Raw genomic sequence first — 25257 nt, forward strand, 5'->3', positions numbered from 1 at the left:
GCAGCAGAGACGTCAGACTGATACTGTTGCTTCTAGTCTCTCTTCATTTCTGCCCATACATGATGGTGCATTTTCCTTGAGCATTTGTTGTTTGGAAGCATACAAATAATGCTTAATTATGCTACTCTGTTTTTCTACAAATAAATGAAGATTAAATAGTCTGCCAGTGTTTGTGAGGGTGATCGAAGATTATACTATGCTTAAATATATATTGGAAATATATTTATCTGTTACAGTTCATAGGCTATAAAAGGAGAAATCTTTGCAGGAACAAATTGTCCCCAAAGTACACTCGGTCAAATACAGGTGTTCATACTAATAACTCCATTGCTGTCACTTGAGGCACAGGTGGCCTTGGTGGCATGGAGTGCCTTCCATCAGCTTATGCTGGTTACCTAACTATGGCCCTATATGTAGAGGGATAACTTGGCTGCAGTTATCTATGCTCTGGAACCGCAAGGTTGAATCATTGCAATGCACTTTACATGGGGCTGTTGGAAAGCTGTTTCGAGGCTTCAATTAGTGCAGCATGTGGTTGCCTCACTGTTGACAGGATCAAGATGAACAGATTCTTTCCCACCAGTTCTGTTCCAACCACTTATACATTTCTGAACCCAAGTCACAGTGGTCGGTTCTGCTCACAAGAACTCTGGATTCAGCCCAAGGTGTTTAAACCAAGAAAAGGCCAGGGCACTACAGTAAGGTGTGATATGGCCTAGTATAGTGATTTCTTGTTAGTAGATTTGGCCTGAATTCTGCTGCCTCCTTGCCTTGTTAATACCCTGTAACATTCTTCTCTCTACCCTTATTGTTTTGTTCCAAGCATAACAAAGATGGTTCTACTTTAGTTTTGAAAATTGAAATGGTGAAGAAATAATACTGCTCCTATTAAGAACAGACGAGCAACCTGCAGTTTGGAGACCCTGCAACTGGGCACTCTTAAAACAGCATTGGTGGTTCTGCTGAGCCAGCCTGGTACATAATCTAATTGCCATAGTAGAAAAAGACAGTGCTGCTTTTCAGAGTAGATTCTCTGTAACTACTTCTTAGCTTTTCTTTGCTTTTTATGATTTGGAAAACAGCATTGTTCCTTTGGTGTAACGAAAAATTGCTGGGTTTTAAAGACTCAAACACAGAATGATTTTTTAAAAAATCTGAAGACTGGAATATTTAAGAGCACAATGACATATTATCTCCCTCCACATATACATACGTTAACTCTAACTTTCTTCTGCTATGTAGAGATGGTCATTAGCCAGCCTGTTCCCATATCAGACAATGGGAAAAGAAAAAAGAAAAAAAGAACGAGAGCTACAGACCATTTCCCTGGAAGGTTTGAAGGTCGGTCCCATGTGCTGCATTCCTTTTGTTTCCTCCTGATCTTTCACAGTAGTTAAGCAGTTGCTGCAGAGTTGCTGTTTGCTTCATAGCAAAAACTCTGCTTGAGCCACTGCATTTCTATAGCCCCTTTTGTGGGGGGCTGCATTATGCTCTTGTGGTTTTGTTGTGTCGCTTCCCTCTTTACGCTTTGCTTTCTTTGAAAGGCAGCAACCTGTTGAAATTAACTGTGATTGTATAGTTTCATTTCATGGGGAGTAGTCTTTCTTCTGGTGTCATAGGATTATTTCAAAACAATTTTGTGAGAAGGAACAGTTATCACTTGAGCCTGCAGTCCTATGAACATGTGTATGAGAGAGAGTATGTTCCCTTGGGTTCTACAGGGCTTATTTCTGTATAAATGTGCATTGGATTAGGCTGCACTGAGCATGTTGAATTCATTGAGGCTTAATGGGCACTCTAGATTGTGTCCCATCTGTTAAACACCTTCATTTACGGAGTTATTTTCTTGGTGCAGGATGTTCTCACTGTAGCTACTGTAAGATGTTATCACAAAACTACCCTAATGAGTCAAATTCCCCCTGGAGACACCCTGCTCCCCGTTTCAAAGCAATCTTGAAATATCTTGGCTTATATTAGTTAACTTATCTTATCTCTATCTTATATCTGATTCTGTTTCTTTTATAAGATAGAAAAACAGCCTTCCTGGGAATAGTCTAATATTTTTATGGTAAGAAGGTCTCAACTTCACTCCTTTGCTTTTGTCTAACTGAGAACAGATTGATCATAAAACTAAAGCTGCTGTTTCATCTCAGTTAATTAGCAAGGGAGCACCTGTTCTTGCTTTGTTATCAGGGGTAGTTGTTATCAGCTCAGTTGTTTATACATGCAGTTCATAAAATGTTTTCTAATAATGATTTCTGTATACCGGAATTCTTTGGCAGATCTGTACAAACTCACTGCAGAGTTACTTGGTGAAGGATCATATGCCAAGGTTCAGGGAGCGGTTAGCTTGCAAAATGGGAAAGAATATGCAGTTAAGGTAAGTAAAGTACTCCAATATTATTTTCATTCATTAAGGTCTTCGCTGCCTGAAAATGTTCTTCACAGATGCTGCTGTACTAATGTATTCTGTCATAAATCATTGATATTGCTAACATCATGGAATTTAGTTCTTAGATTTCTGATTCTTCAAACCATAGTGTCACAGAGGAGGCGTTGCGACTAGAGTAACGACTCTCCAAACCGTTGCCTTTTCATGCTTTTATTGTGTGCAGGCTATTTACACATAGTATGGGGGATTGTGAATGAGTCCTGTCCTTGTGCAATACCTCTTCCTATTTTGCTTAATTTGTTTAGTTTAATGAGTATTGTCCTAGCTTGATCAAGCCATTGTTGCATAGGGTTGCCAGACTCAATAGTGGACAGGACTTCTGTGCCTTTAATTGCCCTGCTCTCTTTTGAGTCTGGAAACCTTAAAGAGAAACCAGCAGACCCTTTGCTTAAACAAAGGGTTTGCTGGTTTCTCTTTAAGGTTTCCAGACTCAAAAGAGAGCAGGGCAATTAAAGGCACAGAAGTCCTGTCCGCTATTGAGTCTGGCAACCCTATTGTTGCATCTAAACTGGAAAACTATAGTTTGGTCAACAAAGAAGATTGTCTTTTAGCTGAGTGTGTGAGGAGGGAGCATGCAAGAACAAAACTCTTCCCCTCTTTTTAGACCATAGTTTTGAGGATTGGAATTGTCTGATTCATCCCAGTAAATTATTAACAGATGGAAGTGGCTTCAGAGAGGCATATTTTCCATTGTGAAAATAAATTTATTTTGTCCGGTCAAATAGGCTGTGCTAGTTTTCCAAACAATACAGAAACCTGCTCACCAAGGGAAAAACCGAGAGCTGGTTGTAGTGTGTATGCTCATCCAAAACAATCTACAAATCTTTGAGAAAACAATGGTCAAGTTCCAGTTTTAAATAAAGCTTGTTTTCTGTCCTATGTTAACTAAATATTAAATAATCATTCCGAAAGTCTTATCCCAAACATCTGCACTAATATAGGCACATTACTTTTGAAATCTACAGCCATGCATATCACATGAGACTGCAGTGTTTGTGACTGCCAGGACTGTGCCCATTGCCTTATCTCCCATGAGATTATCTCCCACTTCCTCTGCTCCTCTTTCTAGGTCAAAATTTGATTTTGAGAGGGTTCTAAATGTATTCATTTACTTGTCTTCATTTCTTGTTGGGAAATAAAAATGTTGAAATATGAACAACTTTATTCAGCGTCACTAATTTTATTCTTTAACCTTTGGCCATGGCCCAAGAAGGGAGATGGGTTGCAATAGAATTACCAATGCAGAAGTCTTGTCGATTTTCAGTGAGAGATGGGCAGAGCAATCCTAGTTCCCAGTCAGTGCTGCTAGAAGGGTTTAGGATGAGACAGAGGTGTTTCTTGGCTGTGTTCTGCTGCTGTGGATCTTCCCACTGTGCCCAGCAAAAGTGCAGTATGCTACATCCTGCTGCTGGCAGCGTTTCCTGTAGTGGTAGCCATTGTAACAACTTGAAATGGAAACAGGGCATTATGGGGGCTTGGTGGATGTGGAACATGCAAAATCTGTATCATGCCAGTAAACATCTATGTTATCAAACATGAAGCAAAGGGTGCCTAATATTTATATGGACATGGCCTCGGTCCAGTATACCTGAAGGAGCGTATCCACCCCCATTGTTCTACCCGGACACTGAGGTCCAGTGCCAAGGGCCTTCTGGCGGTTCCCTCACTGCGAGAAGCCAAGTTACAGGGAACCAGGCAGAGGGCCTTCTCGGTAGTGGCACCCACCCTGTGGAATGCCCTCCCACCAGATGTCAAAGAGAACAACAACTACAGTACCAGACTTTTAGAAGACATCTGAAGGCAGCCCTATTTTGGGAAGCTTTTAATGTTTGATGGACTACTGTGTTTTAATATTTTGTTGGAAGCCGCCCAGAGTGGCTGGGGAAACCCAGCCAGATGGGCGGGGTATAAATAATAATAATTATTTATTATTATTATTATTATTATTATTATTATTATTATTATTATTACTACTACTACTACTACTATATTTTGTTTTGAAAGGTGACAGATACTAACAGTAGCTGCTCAGCATGATGTTTTTCTGTTGTTGTTTTTTAAAACTGGCTTCTGATTTTATAACAGATAATTGAGAAGAACGCTGGGCATAGTCGTAGTCGGGTATTTCGGGAAGTGGAGACATTGTATCAGTGTCAGGGTAACAAGTAAGTAATTGTTGCAGCATTTAACAATACGTACAGTTATGAGTTTTAAATCTTTAGTGTAATTATATATTGGATGTGACATTGCTTTGAACCCCAAACAGTGTAGTTCACTTAGTGAAACTTGGAAATGTGAACAGTTACACTGTTTTTGTGTTGATTAGAGCACTCCTACAGGTTTTGCAAAAAACACTACCAAAATATTAAGCAAATTTCCCAACGATACTTTTTTGTTGGGTACCCCATAAATTTTGTGGCTTCTATTATAGAACAACAAATTTAATACAACCGCCTTTTTGTTTTTTTAAAGGAACATTTTGGAATTAATAGAATTTTTTGAAGATAATGCAAGATACTACCTTGTCTTTGAAAAACTGCATGGAGGTATGTATGTACGTGGATTTTTTAATCTTCTGGTCAGGATTGAGATTTGGGATATCCGTTTCCTGTGAGAATGCATGCTTCTCCTACATCAGAGCTTGCATTTAGTGCAGCTCTACGTAACTGTCCCATCACTGCCGCTTGTGTAATGGGACTTCCTCCTCCTCCTCCCCTTGTGTGCTCCCTAAACATGTTATGCATCCCCCCCCAACGCTCCAGAGTAGATTTGGGGATGGTGGGGCACATGTGTGGGGTGGGGGTGGGGAGTCCCATGGCACAAGCAGAAATCTTTGCGCCGATGGGATAATTACTTAGCACTGCATTAGAAACAAGCCAAGGTAAAAATGCATCTTAAAAGACTGGATTCTGATGTGTTCGGCACATGCATGTGTAAAGACCGTTTTATTCCATTGGACATTATCCTAATTTGAGCTCTTGGATGTTCTGATTACTGCTTTGCTTGTAAAGGAGATCTTGTATTTTATTATCTACAATTCTTTTGATTGCATATCAGAAGCTAGGGTAGAAATTATTTTTAAAAATGCTTCTTCAGAGGTATCATTGTCAACATTTATTAAAGAAAATGAACTCACAATATCTGGGTTTGGGAACTGAAGATAATGTTGGTTTATGTAAAGTGGATTTGCTGGGTGTTATCTTGAGTAATTTTCTATATATAGCAGACAGATGAAGAATTGGAGCTTCTCTTTTCTTTTTCCTTCCATTTTTCTTTTTCCTTCATCTTTTTCTTCTTCTTCTCCTCTCTCTCTCTCTCTCTCTCTCTCTCTCTCTCTCTCTCTCTCTCTCTCTCTCTCTCTCTCTTTGTGTGTTTTTTTATCAAGATTAGCTTTTTAGTTTTGATTAAAAGATATCTGACATTCATCTTTGTATTTCCCCCCAAATTTTAATAATCTTTTTTTTTAAAGCACCTCTTCAATTTTTTTTGACATGTTGAAGCTGGATAGTATCTACATAGCTGTTTGTCACATGTGACCTTTGGGGGCAGTTATTTTAAAGGGAGGATGAGCACATAGTCTTAGTATTAATGTAACTGGAAACCTATTAAAAGAACGTGTAAATGGTTTCAGAATTCTAACTGCAATATACATTGACTCAAGCTTCTCAATAGTAGTAGTAGGGATGATGATGATGATGATGAGTTAGTATTTCCCCCTGTTTAGTCATTGGACAACTTGGATGTAAAACTGGTTTTCAAATAACTATCAATAAAAGCCCATGCTCTATTCCAGGAAGCTTCAAGTCTGGAATGTTTCTTGGCAGGATCCTGAAATCATTCAGGAAATTGTGCTCACAACTCACAGTGAAAATTTGAATATTATCATGTGGCACTCTGGGGAGGGAGACATTGCTTTTGAGCACTAGAGCAAGCTGTTGTACTAAGCCATTAAAATAGATTAATTAATGAACCATTGCTTCCCCTCTGCAAATAGCTGGAAGTCCATAAAATGTCACTGGTCCTGGTGGTTAGTCCTTGGATTCTTTGGATGGTGGCTCCAGCTGCTTGTTTCACACTCAATGTCTGCGACATCACCTCTGAAAACGGTTTTCTGTGCTTATGGATAGCAGTTGGCATTTTGCCTGCTTTCCATTAAAGCCGATAGGATGTTAAGTGCACAGAACTGGGTGGGCCTAATGGAGAGGCCTTCAAAAACCCAGACTCTTTTAGGCTATTTGCTGATTAGATGTGTGTTTACTTGTGGGGGACAGGCAGGGGGAAAGAACTTGAATGCATGAATTTCAAAATCGCAGGAACAAAAGTAGGAGCTCTTGGCCTTGTGCCTCTCTGAAGTTAGCATGTTCCAAAACTCAGTGAAGTCTATTCTACATTATTATTATTTTTTAAAATGGATTGCTTTGGCAAATTCTATAACTAGATTTATCACTTTATGGATCGTATCCTCCCTCTACTTGAACGCTGCCACTTTGGCAGAGGTAATCCAAGCCCTTTTTGTGCCAGGCTTTGGGAGAATGCATTGGGAAGAGGATTCCTTCCTCCTAGCCCTGCTGGCCTCTGTCGGCCTGCTGCCACCTGGGGAGCGATGCCAGCATCACTGTGGACACAGAGCTCCCCCTTTACCCACCCACCAAATATGTAAGCAGACAGAAGTGTCATTGGTAGCAGACATCAGAAACCGCAAAGTGGGGCTTTCGAAGGTGAGGGCAGGGCTGAGCCAAACCAGAATCCATTGGGTCCTGAGTTGGCTCTCCCGAGATGTGCCAATTGCTGAATGCCACCCCCACAACTTCACCCTGGCTGCTGTGCACAGCTTGAGGCAGGGTGCAGCCATTTGCTTCAGGTGCCGGATCCAACACCCCTGTGCTGCCAACGCAGCCCTGTTACTCTCGTCACTGCTACTGTGCCCTTGCTGCCATGCCATGGTGGCAGAGCAGGTGCAGCTGCAGGTGAGGGTACAGGTGTGGTGTTGGGGCTGACATCAGCGTGGGGGCAGAGAGACAGCAGGGTGGGGTGGGGGGTGTTCTGTCCACAGTGGCACAATGTCTTGAGCCAACCCTGGCTGCGGATGTGGTTGTGGCCTTTTCACCCTGCAAAGCACTTCTAGGAAAAGTTGGGTTTCTTCTTACGGTGCACACGTACCAGGGTGATACACGCCTAAAGTCAGATTGGATTTCTTCTTATAAGAAGAGTTTGGTGCATTCTGGCAGCTAGAACAGTTAAACGATAGTAACGTGCTCAGGATTTGTCGAGCCTTTGGTTTTGGGAAATGGACAGAGGGGTAGAGACAAAGGGGGTGGGGGATTCTGCTTCTTCTGTGCTGTGACAAGGATCATAAAGAACTTCACATCAAGTGGTTTTGATGCATGCGAGGGCTTTTCCTAAATTCCAGCCGGGCCCTCTCCCAAGGATGATAGGAATTGTGCTCCAGCAACATCTTGAGGCAACAGGCCACTGTAGTATATGCACTTAGATTTGGAGTAAGTCCTATTGAATTTGGGATTTGCTCCTGAAAAATCACGCATAGGTCAAGCTGTGTGTTCTCTATTATAGAGCTGTGAAATTGTTGGCTGCTAAAAGCAAATACTTTACCATAGTTACCTTTGGCCCTGTTCATGTTGAAAGGAGAACCGTGCTATTCAACTTGAATCTTAACATGTGTGTTCACACTACAGTACAGAGTCTGTTGGATGCTTTGAGTCTAGCATAGTTTGCTTTCAAGTCACACTGCATTTTTCAAAGCACCTGCTTGCCTTTTTCTCCACAGGTTCTATCCTGGCCCACATACAAAAGCAAAAACACTTTAATGAGAGAGAAGCCAGCAGGGTGGTGAGAGACATCGCCTGTGCTCTGGATTTCCTCCACACAAAAGGTGAAAACGTGTTTCCTCCATTTTACAGGCTCATTAGCCAGCAGTGTTCAAGCCAGACAAGGTCTGCTAACATAAATACAAGATCAGCATGAAGAGCAGGGCATTTCTGTGATTTACTCCCACCCCACACACATGTGACATGCCAACTAGCACTGGAGCTACTGCTGTTGGCTTCGTGCCACAGGGTCTGTGATTAGCAAGAATTGGTTGACACGGTGATTCAGGGTACATGTCATTTGCAAAAGCCTACTGGTATTTGGAGATGATGACTAGTATTCATGCTGCACTAGAAGGTAACTATTGTGTCTGGTAGCCAAATGGGTTTGGGCTTTATGAAGGAAGCTGTTTGTTTGATCAAGCTTTTGAGTTGGGGATAATGGGCAAATGAAGGTTGATAGATAAGTCTGCAAGCTAACTGCTATTTTGCAATAGGCTTTTAAAAGTTTAAGGCTCCAGTTCATTACTATGAATGTTCCTGAGAGCAGGTACCAAGGGTTTAGGGATAAATGTAAGCTATATACATCTGGTTCTGGAGTGGCAGAGGACCTGCCATGTTCATTTGCATAGCTGTCAACTCCCGGATTGAAAAATAAGGGATCAGCAGCGGTGCGGCACCGGAAGTCGCTTCTATGCATGTCCAGACGTGTAGAAGCAACTTCCGGTGCTGGCGCTGCCTGATTTCCGGTGCCCAGACATGGGCAGAGCGGCACCCAAAATTGGTTCTGCACATTTCACAAATGAGCCGCTGTTAATTTCCAGGCAAGCAGTTTAATTTCAGAGAAACTGGTGTGAGAAACCATCTCCATTCAGACATTCGTGGCAGAAATGTTTGTTTTGCTCTTTTAGATCTCCAGAATATTCTTTTTATGCTAAATTAAAAGTAAAAGCCAAGTAAAGGCTAAAAGAAAGATCGAGAGAGTTTTCTTCCTCATTATTTGATTAAAAACTGATGTAACTACTTAGGTATGTTATTTTCCGGTACCACCCTAGCAACAACTTACCAGTGTGCTTTGAAGGTGGCAGAATTCCATTTGAGGGCTTAGAATTGGAGGGGCTTGAATGACTAGTCTGCTAGAGAAATTGATTTGTGGAAATAGCTTTGCTGAGTTGAATAGCTTGCCTTGAGATGGAGAGAGTGAAAACAAATACTGAAGCAGAGACGTTTTGTTTAGAGTGGTTAAGGACCGAAGCTTGGAGTCAAACACAAGTTGGGTGGACTTGAGGTGAAAACAGAAGATGAAGCTATTGGATATAATCTGCACTGAATAATCGTTGGTAATGACTTAATGAGGTGTAACAGGGCTATGGGGACATCCTTTATTTCTTGAAGTGTATAGAGGGGGATGCCTGCCTGCCTACGCAAAATAAATTAGTATTATTAGCTTCTATCTGAAACCACTGAGAGGTCATCTGGCATTTTGGCAGTGGTGTGTGTGTGTGTGCTATCCTCAGAATGTTGATGACATAGCTCTCCTTTCTTTTTGACTCCAGGGGAGCAGTGGCAGTCCTAAATCAGTGCATGGTATCTTTAAATGCTCTGGTCTGACCTAAACCTCACAGAGGGTTTAACTTGGCGGTGACAACCAGGAAGGAGTTCCGAGGTCACGGTGAATGACTCAGTGACAATGCTGGTCCAGTGTGTGGCAGCTGTGAAAACAGAGAGTTCTATGTTAGAGGGACCATTAGGGAATGGATTGAAAATAAAGCTGCCAGTACTATATTATATTATGTGAACCTGTGGTGAACCCACTTGGAGTGCTTTGTATAGTTCTGAATGAATATTGTAGAGCTGGAAAGGGTTCAGGAGAGGGCAGCCAAGATGATAAGAGGGTTTGCGCAACACACCTATAAGGAAATATTACAATGTTTAGTGCATTATCATTTAGAAAAAAAGTTGAGTATGGGGGAGACATGATATGCATAAGATCAGGTATGATGTGAAGAAAGTGGGCAGAGAGTTGTTTTTCTCTGTCTCATAAGATCCTGGGGTCACCCAAGGAAACTGAATGTTGGAGAATTCAAGACAGACAAAAGGAAGTACTTCACACCGCACACAATTAAACTGGATGCCCTGATAGCCACTGATTCAGACAGCTTTGGAAGGGGATTGGACAAGTTCATGAAGGATAAGACTTCCAGTGGCTCTGTACAACCTCCAAAATTGGAGGCAGTGTGCCTCTGAGTCCCAGTTGCTGGGGTCATGAACAGGAGAGGGCTGTTTCCCCTGTGTCTTGGTTGCAGCCTTCCCACAGGCATCTTGTTGTCCACTGTGAGAACAGATGGTTGGACTAGATGCCCCTTTGGCATCTCTTCTTATGCTCTTATGTTTCTCATCCAGCAAATTGAAACTCCAACCAGATGAGTTGGAGGTGGAAATACTGTGAAGTCAATCTGGAAGAAAGTGTTTGACATGTTCTAGGTGTTCGAGGGAACTGTGTTTAGTCTGCAAAAAGAGCAAAAAGTCTTAGGGTACCTTAAAGACTAACAGATTCCATGTGACGTAAGCTTCTGTGAACTAGACAGACAGGTGGCTGCAACCAGGGGCACTTCTGCTCATCTTCAACTGCAGCTTCTCCTAGAGAAGGCTGAACTTGCCACAGTTACACATTCGTTGGTTGCTTTGAAATTAGACGCACTCTTTTTGGGTTTGCCTTTCAAATGGGTCCAGAAATTTCAGTTGAAACAAAATGTTATTGGGAGCTCAGTCCTATTAAAGTATTGCACCGATAGGAGTCTTAACAACATCCAGGGTAGCAGGGAGGAAGCACAGGTCCCATATCATTGCCCTGAAGGGTTTTAGATTTGGATATTTGAGTGGTTGTGTACATAATTGCACCCTGAGGTCATTAAAAGAGGCTCTCTACCATACCTCTGCTGTATGGAGAATGTGAATGCTGGATTGGATTTTCTCATTAGGAGCATTCAGAGTATGGAATTCACTGTTCGAGGCATGCTTCTCCACTTCTTTCAGCATGTAGAGATAGCAGGTTAAAAAGATTACATTTCAATATTTTATGGTGCTGTTCAATGATTTGTGGTTTTATTCTCAAATCGATACTAAGCCACATGGAGGCTGTGGTTTCAGTGGAAGATGTAGGGTGTAAATATTTTATATAAGCCAAATAGTGAACTAGGAATGGTATGAATGCTTGCTGATCGGGAATTCTGTGGCTTGCTTTGTTTTAAACTGTCCATGGAGCTTGCTGCTCACTGGAGGAGAGAGATGCCAAGAGCAGCGATGCCCTGCAAAAGACTTTACACGCAGAGCTGTTAAAATTATGTTTTGGGAAAGAAGCTACGCAGTGGGAATACATGTTTCTGGAATCATCTGCAGCCATATCTCTTGATTTTTGTCATTTAGTTTATGGTTCCACTGTGTACTATTAACATTTTTATTAAACAACAGCACACACAATATTAAACAGGAAACTGAAGCAATTGCTACAGTTCAGCACCTAATCATTTTGCTGTTTAAAATTACAGAAATCTCAGAAGGTGAGAGAGGCTTGTTTTTCATCACCTTGCTGCAGTAGAATGCTTGTGGTTTTTTCCTTGCTGCTTTTTAATTGTAAGACTCTGTATTAGTGTTGTGCAGAAAGTTCCAAAATAAACTTTTTTTCCAGTACATATTTTTCTTAAACAGTGCTACATACCTGACACAATATGAGGATTTCCTGTGGAGGGTTCAAGCCTCCCAGCAAAGCCCCTTTCTGTTTAATTTAGTGTCATGAAAACTGCTGCAGCATGACTCTTTTCCATGCTGCTTGGAAATGTCAGAAGCCTGTGGTCATATGGAAGGAGATGATGCCATGTCCTCATCTTACATTGGCACCGCCCCTCTCAGAAATATGATCAGTGCTGGCAGGGGAAGGAGGCATGGCATGGGCTCCATCCCCATGTGACTGTGGCCATTTAGGGCTGCTCAACCTGGTTGACTGTACCCTAGTATCCTGGTTTGGCAAAAAATGAATCTTGCAGCCTGCTTGAATACAGCTTCAGCCTGTATGTTAACACCAAGAAGCAAATACCATTCTTTTCTTTTCAGTTTGACACAACTCATTTCTTCTTGTTTTATTATGTTAGGTATTGCTCACCGAGACCTAAAACCTGAAAACATATTGTGCGAATCTCCCAGTAAGGTACATCATTCTTTTGTGATACTCTTTTGGTTGTTGTTAGGTGGATTTCAGGGTTGAGTGAGTTAATTTCTGGTTTTTCTCCTTCCCTCCTTTCAGGTGTCGCCAGTGAGAATTTGTGACTTTGACCTTGGAAGTGGGGTGAAACTCAACAGCGCATGTACTCCAATCACAACTCCTGAGTTGACCACTCCAGTATGTAGACTACTATGTTGTTCTTCTATTAGCTGTACTCTTGAAATGAAGGGATAAGGATGGGCATCTTATCTATTAAACTTAATCTTTTGTACCCCAAAGTTGCACAAATGTGCATGGCAATCAAGTTGCAGTTTAGCAGCATTGTCAAAGGTGGAATTTCAGGCATGTTGGTTGAGTGTACTCCAGTCTCTTGCAGTTGGTGCCCTGACAACTTCATATTGATTTTTTTTTTAAAGGGCACTCAAAGTAAACTAGTCTTTTGCAGGGCAATTGTTCTTAAGTTATGTGAAGTGTGTATAGCAGACCTCATCCAACCTTCAAATCTGCATGCTCAATTTTTGCAGCTAAAGAAGACAATTTCCTACATACCAGTAGTAATGGTGCTCCATACGCGGGTGGTGCTGTGATCTAATCCACAGAGCCTAGGGCTTGCCGATCAGAAGGTCGGCGGTTTGAATCCCCGCGACGGGGTGAGCTCCCGTTGCTCGGTAACAGCTCCTGCCAACCTAGCAGTTCGAAAGCACGTCAAAGTGCAAGTAGATAAATAGGAACCGCTACAGCGGGAAGGTAAACGGTGTTTCTGTGTGCTGCTCTGGTTCGCCAGAAGCGGCTTAGTCATGCTGGCCACATGATCCGGAAACTGTACGCTGGCTCCCTCAGCGAGTAAAGCGAGATGAGCGCCGCAACCCCAGAGTCGTCTGTGACTGGACCTAACGGTCAGGGGTCCCTTTACCTTTTTTATAGTACTCCAGCCCTAGTTACAGGATGTAAGATTTTGCACAAAGTCTGGGCTTCAAAAGAGGTACTTGAGAGGTGTCTTATACGGTTTCCTCTCTCCCTCTCCCTCCTATCTCTGCAAAGAAATGTAACATCACATTCATGAGATCTGCTTCCAGTTTATGGGACCGAACTGCCACCCAGCCATTTGTGTGAGGGCCTCTGGGTCACAAGACTGGCGTATGTGGCTGGCAGCATGCAGAAATGATACATTGTGGAGAAGGACTTAAATGCTGCATAGGAGAATAGGATGCTACATTAGACCAAGTCAGACTTTTGGCCTGTCTAGCTCAGTCTTGCCCTCACAAGAAGTAGTCAACAAGGGTGCCCCTCCAGATGCTGTTGGACTACAACATCCATCATACTTGATCTTTAGTCGTGGTGGCCAAGGCTCATGGGAATTGTAGTTCAATAACATCTGGAAGGCACTGTGTTGGCTACCCCTGGTCTGCACTCACTGGCAGCAGTTCTACAGAATTCAGGGTAGAGACTTTTTTGCAGTCTCACCTGGTGTTGGCAGGGATCAAACTTTGCATATGTAACCCATGTGCTGTACCATGGAGACTATGACTCGAAAACATGGTGGCGCCCTTAGCCAGGATGCGGCTGAGCGGGGCTGCGGCGAACTGGCCAATCCGCGCTTGTTGGAGGGGCCTTTCTGGCGGCTCTGCAGCAGCCAGGCCAAAATGGAGGCTTTTCAGAGTGCTTTGCTTGCAAAGGCTGCCCAGAGTCAGTCAGGAGATGTGTCCGGAGGAGAAATAAATTATGGAGCTGCTGCAGCAGGTGGAGATGGAGAAAAACCTCTATTCAGACCACGAAATTGACCGCTTTGCAGAGGAGGAGCATCTGCGGGGGGGGGGGGGGGAGGATATGATGACGACGCTGGGCAGGAGATTGTGCTGTTTCAAGATGTGGAAGACTTGTGGGAACAGAAATTCTGGAAGTTCAATCCTGCTCTACGGATAACAGAGGCCGACAAGAAAAATGACCGGACATCTTTGAACAGGAAGTTAGACCAAAACCTTCAGCTCCTGGTTAAGCAAAAGCTTGGTGACCAAGACATTTGGCTCTTACCTCAAACAGAGTGGCAAGAAGGGGAGACTCTGCGATCCACAGCAGAACGGGCTTTGGCCTCTCTCTCAGGAACTCACATGGAGGCCAAGTTCCTAGGCAATGCACCATGTGGCTTTTACAAGTACCGTACAAGTTCCCCAAGACAGAAGGCGGCACGGGAGCCAAGGCCGTCTTCTTCAAGGCCCACCTGCAGGGCAGCCACTTGCCTTTGGCCAGTGAGAAAGTGGACTACATCTGGGTCAGCAATGGGGAGCTGGTGGACTACTTGAAACCCAAGTACCACTCCCAGGTTGCTCGCTTTCTTGTGGACTTGTGTTTTTATCCCCATGTCAAGATTACAGGGAACTGCCTTGGGCGAAGAATTTGTTCAGTGTTTGTTTCATGTTTGCAGAGCTGTGTTTGGCCCTGGACAAGGATTCCATTTGTGTGTGTATTTTCCTCTTCTCTAAATAAGAGTAGAGAGAGAGAGAGAGAGAGAGAGAGAGAGAGAGAGAGAGAGAGAGAGAGAGAGAGAGAGAGAGAGAGAGAGAGAGAGAGAGAGACTATGACTCTTCCTCAAGCCAACGCTCAGGGCTGTATTTAATTGCATGGGCATGTGGGAAGTTTCTGCTACAGCACAACACTGTTTTACTGGAGGCAAGTTATCCAATCATTAATATTATATTGATAATGCTAACATTTCACCATCCTTTTTGGGGAATATTGATTTGAAGGGTTTAAGAGAACCAGCTGCAAAATGAACGTGTTTGATCTGAAAGGCATTAACTTCGTTAGTATTAAATAATATATGTGTTAATATAGCTCCACCAATGTCTTAACAAAAATAAAGGCCTTGGGGAACTTGCAATCTAAAGTTTGATATGGGATAAAACAGAGGCAAAGGGAGAAAGTTATAAATGTGGGTAAACATGGGGAGGGGAGTAGTGAATATGCATTCAATTACATTTCAGCTTACGGCTTCACAGAATCAGTGGGAGAGAGAGAGAGAGAGAGCTGTTTGGGGAGGTTGTTTCAGACATAATGGGCGTGAAAGAAGAATGAGTGGAATGATTTAAGGGAGCAGGAAACCTGAAAAAAATGTAGAATTGCGGAAGCAAACATATGCACACTTCATATTTGCAAATCCAAAGTATTGCAAAAAGTTAGTGTGAACTCCAGATCTCCTCTTGCTCTTTTCCTGCTTCCAGATATCCTTGTTGGTGACAACTGTTAAATTTATCACCCTTGTTCCCTCCCTGTTTTCATTCAGCGCATTGAATTGCGGCTACATCTGTATTCCTCCTTGCTGCTGTTACGTTGCAGCAATATAGTATATGTGTGGAAAATATATGCTCTGTTTAAGAATGGGTTACGCCACTACATTAACAATGTCTTACTGTGCAGAAATAGTCTAAAATTGTCCTTTTTCAAATGCCACATATTATATGTGATGTGAAATAATTGTATTCACACACTTGTACACTGCCCTGGAATCTGTTGATAAAGGGAAGTTAAGCAATATTTTTAATGAATAATTACTGAAATAGCTAAAAATTAAAATCCTTCATGATATCATTTGCTTCTGCATAAGCCTTGCTGTTGCCCAGCAACTGTTCGGTATTTTATTGCCAGAGTTGTGGGTGGCAAACCAGCAATCTCATGCTTATTTGCAAGGAGTGTGAAATTTACCATGAGTGAAAATCATTGGTTTTAAACATGCTGGCTTGGTATTGTGTTATGAGTGTGAATTAGACTTACACTACAGATTTGTTCCTGGTGTTTTGGAGTCTGCATCTGCCTGCCTTGGAGTGAATGGTTTGCAGTAGGTTGAATTTCCAGATGGTTAACCATCTGCATCTTTGGTAAAGTAGGTGGTTAACAGGGTAAGTCCTGAGTAGTACCTAGTTCCCTCCTGTCCACTATCCTAGCATCCACCTATCACCTGGCCATTATCTTGCCTTGGATCTCCTCAACTTTGTATTCAAAAGTATCAGTAGAAGAACTCCCTGTGCTGGGTTTATACTCTGCCAGCTTTGTATGAAAAGGTTAGATTTTCAGAGAGTCATGAGGTTTTGTGATAAATAATAATCTGATGTGGTAACATTAAAAAAATATGTATTAAAATGATCTGAAAACAGCAACCACCTAGCACAGGAGCATCTATCGACTAGTATGCTTTAGATCAGGCACCCCCAAACTTTGGCCCTCCAGATGATTTGGACTACAATTCCCATCTTGCCCAACCACTGGTCCTGTTAGCTAGGGATCATGGGAGTTGTAGGCCAAAGCATCTGGAGGGCCACAGTTTGAGGATGCCTGCTTTAGATGCTCCTTTGAAAACAAAAGACCTGGGGCAGTTAGCAGAAGTTTTTCTGTCACTTTAATTTGGCTTGAGTTTTGTTTTTGTCTTAACTCTCTCATATGTGCTTTGCTAGTGTGGTTCTGCAGAGTACATGGCCCCCGAGGTGGTGGAAGTATTCACAGAAGAAGCCACATTCTACGACAAGCGCTGTGATTTGTGGAGCTTGGGTGTGATATTGTACATCATGCTCAGCGGGTACCCGCCTTTTGTGGGGAACTGTGGTGCAGACTGCGGCTGGGACAGGGGAGAAGTCTGCAAAACTTGCCAGGTAACTAGATAAGTATGTTTGGCACGTGTGGAGGGAAGGTAGCAGCAATTTCCACCCCTGCACATCTTCAGAAGTGATTTGATTGGAGAAGGGCTATATGTTGTTGCCTTCAAGAGCTGCAGAGTTCCATTCTAAAGCTACGTTAGTGAATACTGTTTGCTGCCTATAGCTCCTTTGTCACAAAGCAGTGGGATATAGATTCATTTAATAAAGACAAGCGATGCTATTCTTCCACCAACTCTCAGGAATATAGGGCTGTAATGATTTTAAGGTGACTTGGGTCATTCTGTAAAAGGTTGGAAATGAAAGTTTTAAGTCGTCAACTTCTGTCAATGTAATCTATCTATATCTATCTGTCTATCTATCTATCATCTATCTATCTATCTATCTATCTATCTATCTATCTATCTATCTATCATCTATCTTTATGTGTGTTTATTCCAGAGCAAGCTGTTTGAGAGTATCCAGGAAGGCAAGTATGAGTTTCCTGAAAAGGACTGGTCTCATATTTCCAGTGATGCTAAGGATCTCATCTCAAAGTTACTGGTCCGGGATGCCAAGGAGAGGCTTAGTGCTGCTCAGGTTCTGCAGCATCCATGGGTACAAGGTGTAAGTTACAGTGGTGCCTTTCAACAACATTTATTTCTATAGCAGCATCTGTATGCGTGGTGTTTCATAAAGTAACATAGATAGTAATAAGCACAGGTTTCTGTACAGGATATATCTTTGTCATGTACTAGGCCAGGCATAGGCAACCTTGGCTCTCCAGATGTTTTAGAACTACAACTCCCATGATCCCTGACCACTGGCCCTGCTAGCTAGGGATCATGGGAGTTGTAGTTCGAAAACATCTGGAGAGCCAAGGTTGCCTATGCCTGTACTAGGCTATAAAAGTGAATAGTGGTTGAGCCTAGAGCCATGTGGCTCACGATTTTCATTAGTAGTGCTTGTAAAGGGCTAAATTATTTCCATGCATCCTCAATATCTCTACCGTAGCCTGAACAGGGATTTTAGAGAGAGACGAATTCTAGGTTCAGTTTAGGAAGAATCAGGTTCTCCTTATGTTGATATGGGCAAAATGCAAAGTCTCACGTATTTTGTTCTTGTGAGCTCTCTATTTCTATGCTCATTGCCTGTATCTGACTATCGAATTCACCTGAAATTTAATCTGTTTATAAATGGCCATTCCATATAGTGAACTCTGTAAAGATCCATTTTTTTTCTGCTAAGGATCCTCAACTAACCTTGTATCATTTCCATTGTGTGCAGCATGCTTCTGAAAGAGGACTGCCTACACCACAGGTTCTCCAAAGGTAACCTTTCCTGAGCATCTCACACAACTAGATGAAAGGGTGGTTGCCGGGTGGATCCAATCAAATCAGGGGAGTTTAGGGACAAAGTAGTGGGCTGCATTAGTCAGAAGAGCTCTTTGCCAAGAGCGTGTGGCTTCCATATTCTGAAGGACTACGGCTTTTTGTGGTTCTTACTTTATTTGGAAATTAATCACAGAACTTAACTTAAATAAAAAAATTCCTTCAGTAGCACCTTAAAGACCAACTAAGTTTATATTTTGGTATGAGCTTTCGTGTGCATGCACACTTCTTCAGATACCTTCAGATACTTCTTCGTATCTGAAGAAGTGTGCATGCACACGAAAGCTCATACCAAAATATAAACTTAGTTGGTCTTTAAGGTGCTACTGAAGGAATTTTTTTATTTTGCTTCGACTCAGACCAACACGGCTACCTACCTGTAACTAGAACTTAACTTAGTTATGTATAAGATAGGCAATGAAAAGACAACCTGTGCCTTTCTGCCAGCTTTTAAGGTCTCAACTGAAATTTTCCTTCCCCACCTACAGGAACAGCAGCACAAAAGAGCTGACTCTCTTTGCAGCTGAGGCCATTGCCCTAAACCGCCAGCTCTCCCAGCACGAGAACCAGCTCAGTGAAGAGCAAGAGAGCATCACTCAGGCCATCTGCTCCCTGAAGCTTTCTCCCCCCTCCAAATCCCGCCTTGCCAAACGCAGAGCCATGGCTCAGGCCACGAAAAGCAGTGACTTCCAGCCTGCCCCTCATGCAGCTCTTTGATGTACATTTCCTGTTTGCCAGAGTTGGGGGGGGGTCAGCTTTTGTATGGTAATTTTAAAGAACTCATGGGGGCACCAGTGTTTTAAAAAGACCTTTTTTTCCCAACAAAGTTTATGATGAAGTGATTTAAGGGACTATTTCCTTGGGATTTTTTATTTTTTTATTTTTTAATGAATGTGTTGAGTTATATGATGTTCTTAAATGACATTGCTGCTGTGTTACTGACATAACAAACCACATAAGGCAATGTTTGCACACACTGTTCTGTAACCAGAAGATAAATCTCTGCCACCAGCCCTGTGAATAGTGGAAACGTGGGTTGGAGTTCACAGGCTCCCGAATGAGCTTAAAATAGTTGCACAACACCAGATCTCTACCTGCAGTCACCAAATAATTATTCTGACCATCCTTTAGGAAGCTTTGCTTATCTGCATTTTTTAGCTTTCTTTGCTATAAGTTCTGAGTTTGAGCTAAATGTACAAACTCCTTATGGTGTTTGGTGGTTGCTTTCTGTAGTACTTGTAACTTATTAGGGGCCTTTACTTGCCTGGATGTCTGCCCATGTGACATTCAGAAGGTTCAAAGCATGTTTATTTCATGCAGAGATAATATCATCAGAATTGGGTCATTTCCACCCTCAAATCAAAATAATCTTTTGACACTGTTACAGGTTACATCTTAAAAACTGTTGCCAAAAATGAATTTTGAAATCAGCCCTCGGGGTGTAAATACTTCCTATCCTTGGTAACGCCTTTTGTTGTTGACATTTCCAGGTGATCTACTTTTGCAATTGCTTGAAGCAAAGGGCTCAATTCTTTATAAACCATTTCCTCAAGGAACCTTTTCACTATGACCCTACAGAAAAGATCAAAATGTTACTGCCCCTGTGTGAGCAACACTGCAAAGCTGCTTCCTCTTATGGTGGTGGTCTACACAGAAATGGGAATGTCTGAAAGCTTGTAAATATGTGCACTCTAGTGGCATGTAGCACCGTGACAGTGCACTGCTTGTGCGGTCTGCTTTGTGTGTTTGGACAGGTGTTAGCAGTGATGTCAAAGCTATGTGCAGCGCCACTGCAAGGAAGAGCTTCCTTCACAGTGCCCACATCATGACCATAATTTGGACTGGTCCTGATTTGGGGAGTCATGAGGTATTCTCCTAGCTCCTTGCTTAAATATTTCCCCTGGCTGGCTAAACTAATCCCATAATTGTTTGCTTCAAATGAGGTTTGTGTTGTAGCATGCTCTAATTTTAAACTTTGCCATCTTGCATTTTTCCAGAATTGTTTTCACCATCTCCAACCACCTGAGGAGCACTTAATTGTTTGCTTGGACAGTGGTCCTCCTGGTTAGCAACGTAATTTCTAAGTGCAATTTTGGTGAACAGTCTTTTTTTGTAAGCAGAAACATATACCATTGAGATTGGGGCTGCCCTTAATTTCGGACATGGTGGGTTCTTGCTGTTGAAATATACATTCCATACTTATTTACAGATATATAATTGAAGATGGAGAAGGGGAGCCTGCAGGGTTCGCATATGCCATTTTTGTAGCGCACATTTTCTCATGATCACTTGTGACTTCTTACTCAGCTGTTGCTCTGCCTGCAACCCTTCCCATATTGTCTCAGACAACAGACTTTGTTTGGAATAGGCTTGGAACATGTTAAGCCTTGCAGGCTCCAGTGCAATGAGCTTTTGAGTGGGTTTGTGGCAATATAAGTGATGGAAGTAACATCAGATTGTTTTTTTTAAATTATGTATACCACTGAGGATTAAGTTGGTGGTTTGAAAATCACCTGTGGTCCCACAACAGTCTATTTTAACACAAAGCTAGTGACTTCATCTTCATTATCTTAAGAAGCCTTGCTTTATTGGAAGTGCTATGGCTGTTCACCTCAGGAAATTCAAGTAGTTTTTTAATCAAGAAGATTATTTAAATTTGCTTGTAGCTGTTGAGAATTTAGGCCAGTGAATTGTGAAAAGTGGGAAGAATCTAACTTTTAAAAGAGAAGTGTTCATGTTGAAGGAGCAGGAGATGGAACAAAGTCAACATGCTGGAAGGATCTGAATCGCAGTTATCCTAACTCAGCCTGCCTATCTTCACGTTTTGCCTTTAAATAAAAGTTATGTATTTATATGCTTTTTATTATGACTGCACATGAAGAATGGCTACACTTAAGGTCTTTTTTACATTGTACCATTAGTGAAGGTTATTAATTATATTATTATATACTGTGGTTTTTTAAATGTACTTTAAGCTTTTACAGTTTTAACGTGCTCCATAGCTAATGGTTTTTTTAAGGCATTGGAAAACTCAGGAAGAAATCTCCCTATGTATGTGACACATTAATTAATAGTGTACTGAGAATTAAACTTACCTCATCTCTAAACTGGGTTGTTGCGGTTTGTTTCCTTTTTACTATTTGAATTACTCTACAGATCCCCTTTTCTCAAACTGGATGTAACGTTGCAGTCCTATACAGAAGTATGCCCCATTTAGTTCAGTGGAGCTTAATCCTAGGTGTAGAAATGTTGCCTAAGAAATGCAGAGATTCTCTCACAGTAGAGTAGATGTCTAAACAAAGGGAATAATCCCTCCTCACAAGCAGCCCAAGGAGCACTGAACATGCTAAGTGACAACCTGGAACAGTGGGCCATTTGGAAAAGAAAAATGGAAAACTCTCTGAGTGAATTGACCTCCTTGGGCCCCTTACATTTTGAACTACCCTGGAGTATGTTGTGGCTGGCTGGCCAGAACCTTGAGCAACAGGAGGTAAGGATACAATGCAACACTTGGCTGCTGTTTCTGTTAGTTTCAATCACTATTTTCAGCCCTGCAAATGAAATTATAACTTGAGTATATATTGCTTCTTGCCTAACTCACCCGCTAAAACATTTCTTGCTCTGTGTGTGTGAGAAAGCGAGTGCAAATAATCCAGCAAATAAATATTGGAGTTTGTATTCCCGCAGTGCAAGAATTCTGCAGTGTGTCTGCATGGGTTCTTTACTATCGGTATTCTTAAACTGTAATTCATCCTTTAGCTTAAACAAAGCTCTAAGAAAACTCCCTCTCCCCTATTGCTGGTATAAAAATAATCTATTGATCTTAGACCCATGTGGGTATATTTTCCCCAGAGACACTAATTTTGTGTATGATCATTAGAAAAGGGGCTGTTTTGCAAATTAGCTTTTTGAAAGAAAAGACCTGCCTATTTAATTCTCAAGGCTTTTCTTTTGGACCATTCCTGTGGTAAGGTTTCTTTAGGAACCTGCTACCATGGCAACGGAAGGCTTGACAATTCTGAAGAAGCATATGTTGGTGCCCACTCTCTGAGCTTCCACTTTACTGCTTACTATTTCATTTCTTTCTTTCATTTATTTGCTACTAATCCAATAATGGAGACACTGCAGTTTTGGGTATATGATTAAGAAGGCTCAGTCTTAGAAACAAGTAGCCTTCCTTCTCTTGGCATTACTTCTTCTGCCAATAGGAGCAACAACAACACATTATAGAGACTGTATTTTTTGAGAATTTTAAGGAAAAACCATCTTCCACAAAAGCTGCTGCTTGCCTTCTATCACTGTGCCATACAGCGCATGCTCACGTACGGTTTATGTGTGTGGTACGGAAGCTGTACTTCTCAGGACAGAGCAGGGCTGTGTAGAATTATTAAAACAGCAGAGAGCATTATTGGCTGCTCACTCACCACCTTAGAACAAATCTATACCACCAGGTGCCATAGAAAAGCACTAGATATATCAAGAGATCCAACGCACCCTGGTCACCATTTGTTTCAGCTCCTGCCATCGGGACGGAGATATAGAACAATGCAGGCAAGAACGAGCTGTCTCAGGAACAGTTTCTTCTCTAGAGCGATTTTGGCCTTAAATGGAAAGCCTGGACTTTGAAGTCATCTTATTTTACTTGTTATTTTGATTTATATTTACTGTTTTTAATTAGGTTTTGTAATTTTGGATTATGCAGAATGCTTTATCTGAGTGGATGTAGCAACTGAGTAATTTTGTTGTTCCCGCAAGGGGACAATGACAATAAAGATATCTTATTCACCTATGAATTATTCACAAATGACAGAGCAATCTTGAGTGGGGCCAGGGACCACAGCATCCACAACCCTGCTGACCAGGACAGAAGAGGCTGGGTTTACCTTTTTGCTGCACGAGCTTCCAGGCTAGCAGCAAAAGCGTGTGGATCAACCTAGGATCTAGTATAGGGTTTCTCAAACTTGGGTCTCCAGCTGGTTTTGGTCTACAATTCCTATCATGCCTTACCACTAGTCCTACTAGCTAGGGATGATGGGAGTTGTAGTCCAAAAACAATTGGAGACCCATGTTTGGGAAACCCTGATCTAGCAGATCTATGGCCAGCCCTGTCTGTCCCCATCATGACCCATTTAAGGGTCTCCCACCAGCAACATCACTTCCTGTGCCACACATCTGTAGTGGGACCTCAGGGGCACCCACTGAACCCCTCCAGCAGCATGGATCTATTGCTTTAACAATAGATTGCCTTCTGGAGGTGGCAGGATTTAATCGCTCTTGGGAGCCTGAGGAGATAATAGGAGAGCCTCCTTATTTAATGTAAGTAGGAGGATTTGACTTGCAACAAGAATCATGAATTTCAATGGACTCCTTATTCTGTCTGAATAATTCTGAGTTTATAATACACACAATTACTGCTTTGGGGAGCAGGAGAGTAGCTCATCAGTGATAGCCACTTTATCTGGTACTTGCTCAGTACTGGATTGGTGTAAAAGTAGTAAGAATGTATTTATGGTACTTGCTAAGGTGGAAAGGGGAGAAGGAAGCCTGGAATGTTCTCATCTATAAGTGGAAGTTTGACTGCATGATCATTGGGTCACATTGTGTGGTGGACTTTGCTGAACTAGATGGACCAATTGATCTGATTCAGTATAACTGGGTTGTCGTTATCGAGCTAGACTAGATGGACGAAGGCTTTGCTTCAGTGTAAGGCAGCTTCCTATCTCATATCAAGCCTCTTTCTCAAATTCCAATACCTGCAAGTATTGCAGCACTTCACAAGTCTATGGGGTGCAGCCTGCAAGGCTGCAACAGCTAAGGGTTGCTTCACACATAAACAGTCTTGTGTTTTTTCTGTTCATGAGTTCATGCTGCATGGTGAACCATTGGAGTAAAGTAATCATGGGTCTACAGGTTAAAAAAAGCAGGGGAAATGGTTAACCACACTCTCATAACCACACATCATCTGCTGATTGAAACCTCTTCTATTTTTCTCACAAAGAGGTTTTACGCATTTGCAATGTAAAGTATGTCCTCAAGCAGTATTACATTTAACCAGTTCAGCTGAGAACAAATATGGAATGTAAGGGCACCCTGTCGATATTGTGAAGAATATGCATATGTTTGGTTTACTCGATGGCAACAAATGACCCCTTCTAATCTGTAGGGACAGGAAAGGTGCAAAAATACGTTGTCCTATTCAGCCTAAGATCCTCATGGAGGCAGAAAGAGATCGGTTCACTGTGAAAGTCATAAAGAAATCTGTTTAAAACAAGTAATGGTATTCTTTAATTGTGAATAAAAATAACGGCTGTTTGAGAATAAGGTACTTAACCTTGTTTCTTTCAAAAGTGCTGGTGCCAATCAACCAGTTCTCTCCTGGTGGAAGAAGCGTGCATGTTATGTTTATGCATTTTTCTCCTAGAGACAAAGAGGACTCAGTTTTTTTTCCTAGGGGGACTGGGTAGAAAGTGATGTGACATAGCTGGAATTGTTGCTAATCAAGTCACATAGCCTCCAACCTGTTTCTAATTAGGCTGCGCTAAAGCTACCATAAATCCGTCAAAAGAAGGTCACTCTACTGAATTAAAGTTTGAACTTTAAAATTTCAATAATTGCAACACCGGGTTCTCCTTGAGGATGGGATTTGATGATTTGTGCAGGTTATGGTTCTCCTGCTCGGTTGAAGTAGCTTCCTTTTTCTAGCCGCTGCTTGAGCATGATTAAGCATCCAGGAGGGAGAGAAGTATGT

General features: G+C 42.0%; 1 protein-coding gene and 1 pseudogene across 6 annotated transcripts in view; both read left to right on the top strand.

The window, feature by feature from the left end:
- MKNK1 (MAPK interacting serine/threonine kinase 1) overlaps nt 1-21616 on the top strand; it is a 43585-nt gene extending 21969 nt beyond the window's left edge. For 5 of the 6 annotated variants that reach the window (XM_035122508.2, XM_035122506.2, XM_035122503.2 and 2 more), the window contains 11 exons: nt 1243-1341; nt 2283-2380; nt 4538-4617; nt 4925-4998; nt 8238-8342; nt 12426-12481; nt 12578-12673; nt 16942-17136; nt 17581-17745; nt 18406-18449; nt 18998-21616. In XM_035122508.2, the coding sequence (XP_034978399.2) occupies nt 1243-1341; nt 2283-2380; nt 4538-4617; nt 4925-4998; nt 8238-8342; nt 12426-12481; nt 12578-12673; nt 16942-17136; nt 17581-17745; nt 18406-18449; nt 18998-19226 (1241 nt within the window). In that variant the 3' untranslated portion in view covers nt 19227-21616. The remainder of the gene's footprint in view (nt 1-1242; nt 1342-2282; nt 2381-4537; nt 4618-4924; nt 4999-8237; nt 8343-12425; nt 12482-12577; nt 12674-16941; nt 17137-17580; nt 17746-18405; nt 18450-18997) is intronic. The other variant, XM_060276926.1, reaches the window with a different exon arrangement.
- Nucleotides 12727-16964, top strand: LOC118088634 (large ribosomal subunit protein mL46-like; annotated as a pseudogene).
- Nucleotides 21617-25257: the final 3641 nt, after the last annotated feature.

The sequence above is a fragment of the Zootoca vivipara genome, chromosome 7 (genome assembly GCF_963506605.1).
Source record: "Zootoca vivipara chromosome 7, rZooViv1.1, whole genome shotgun sequence".
Classification (NCBI taxonomy): domain Eukaryota; kingdom Metazoa; phylum Chordata; class Lepidosauria; order Squamata; family Lacertidae; genus Zootoca; species Zootoca vivipara.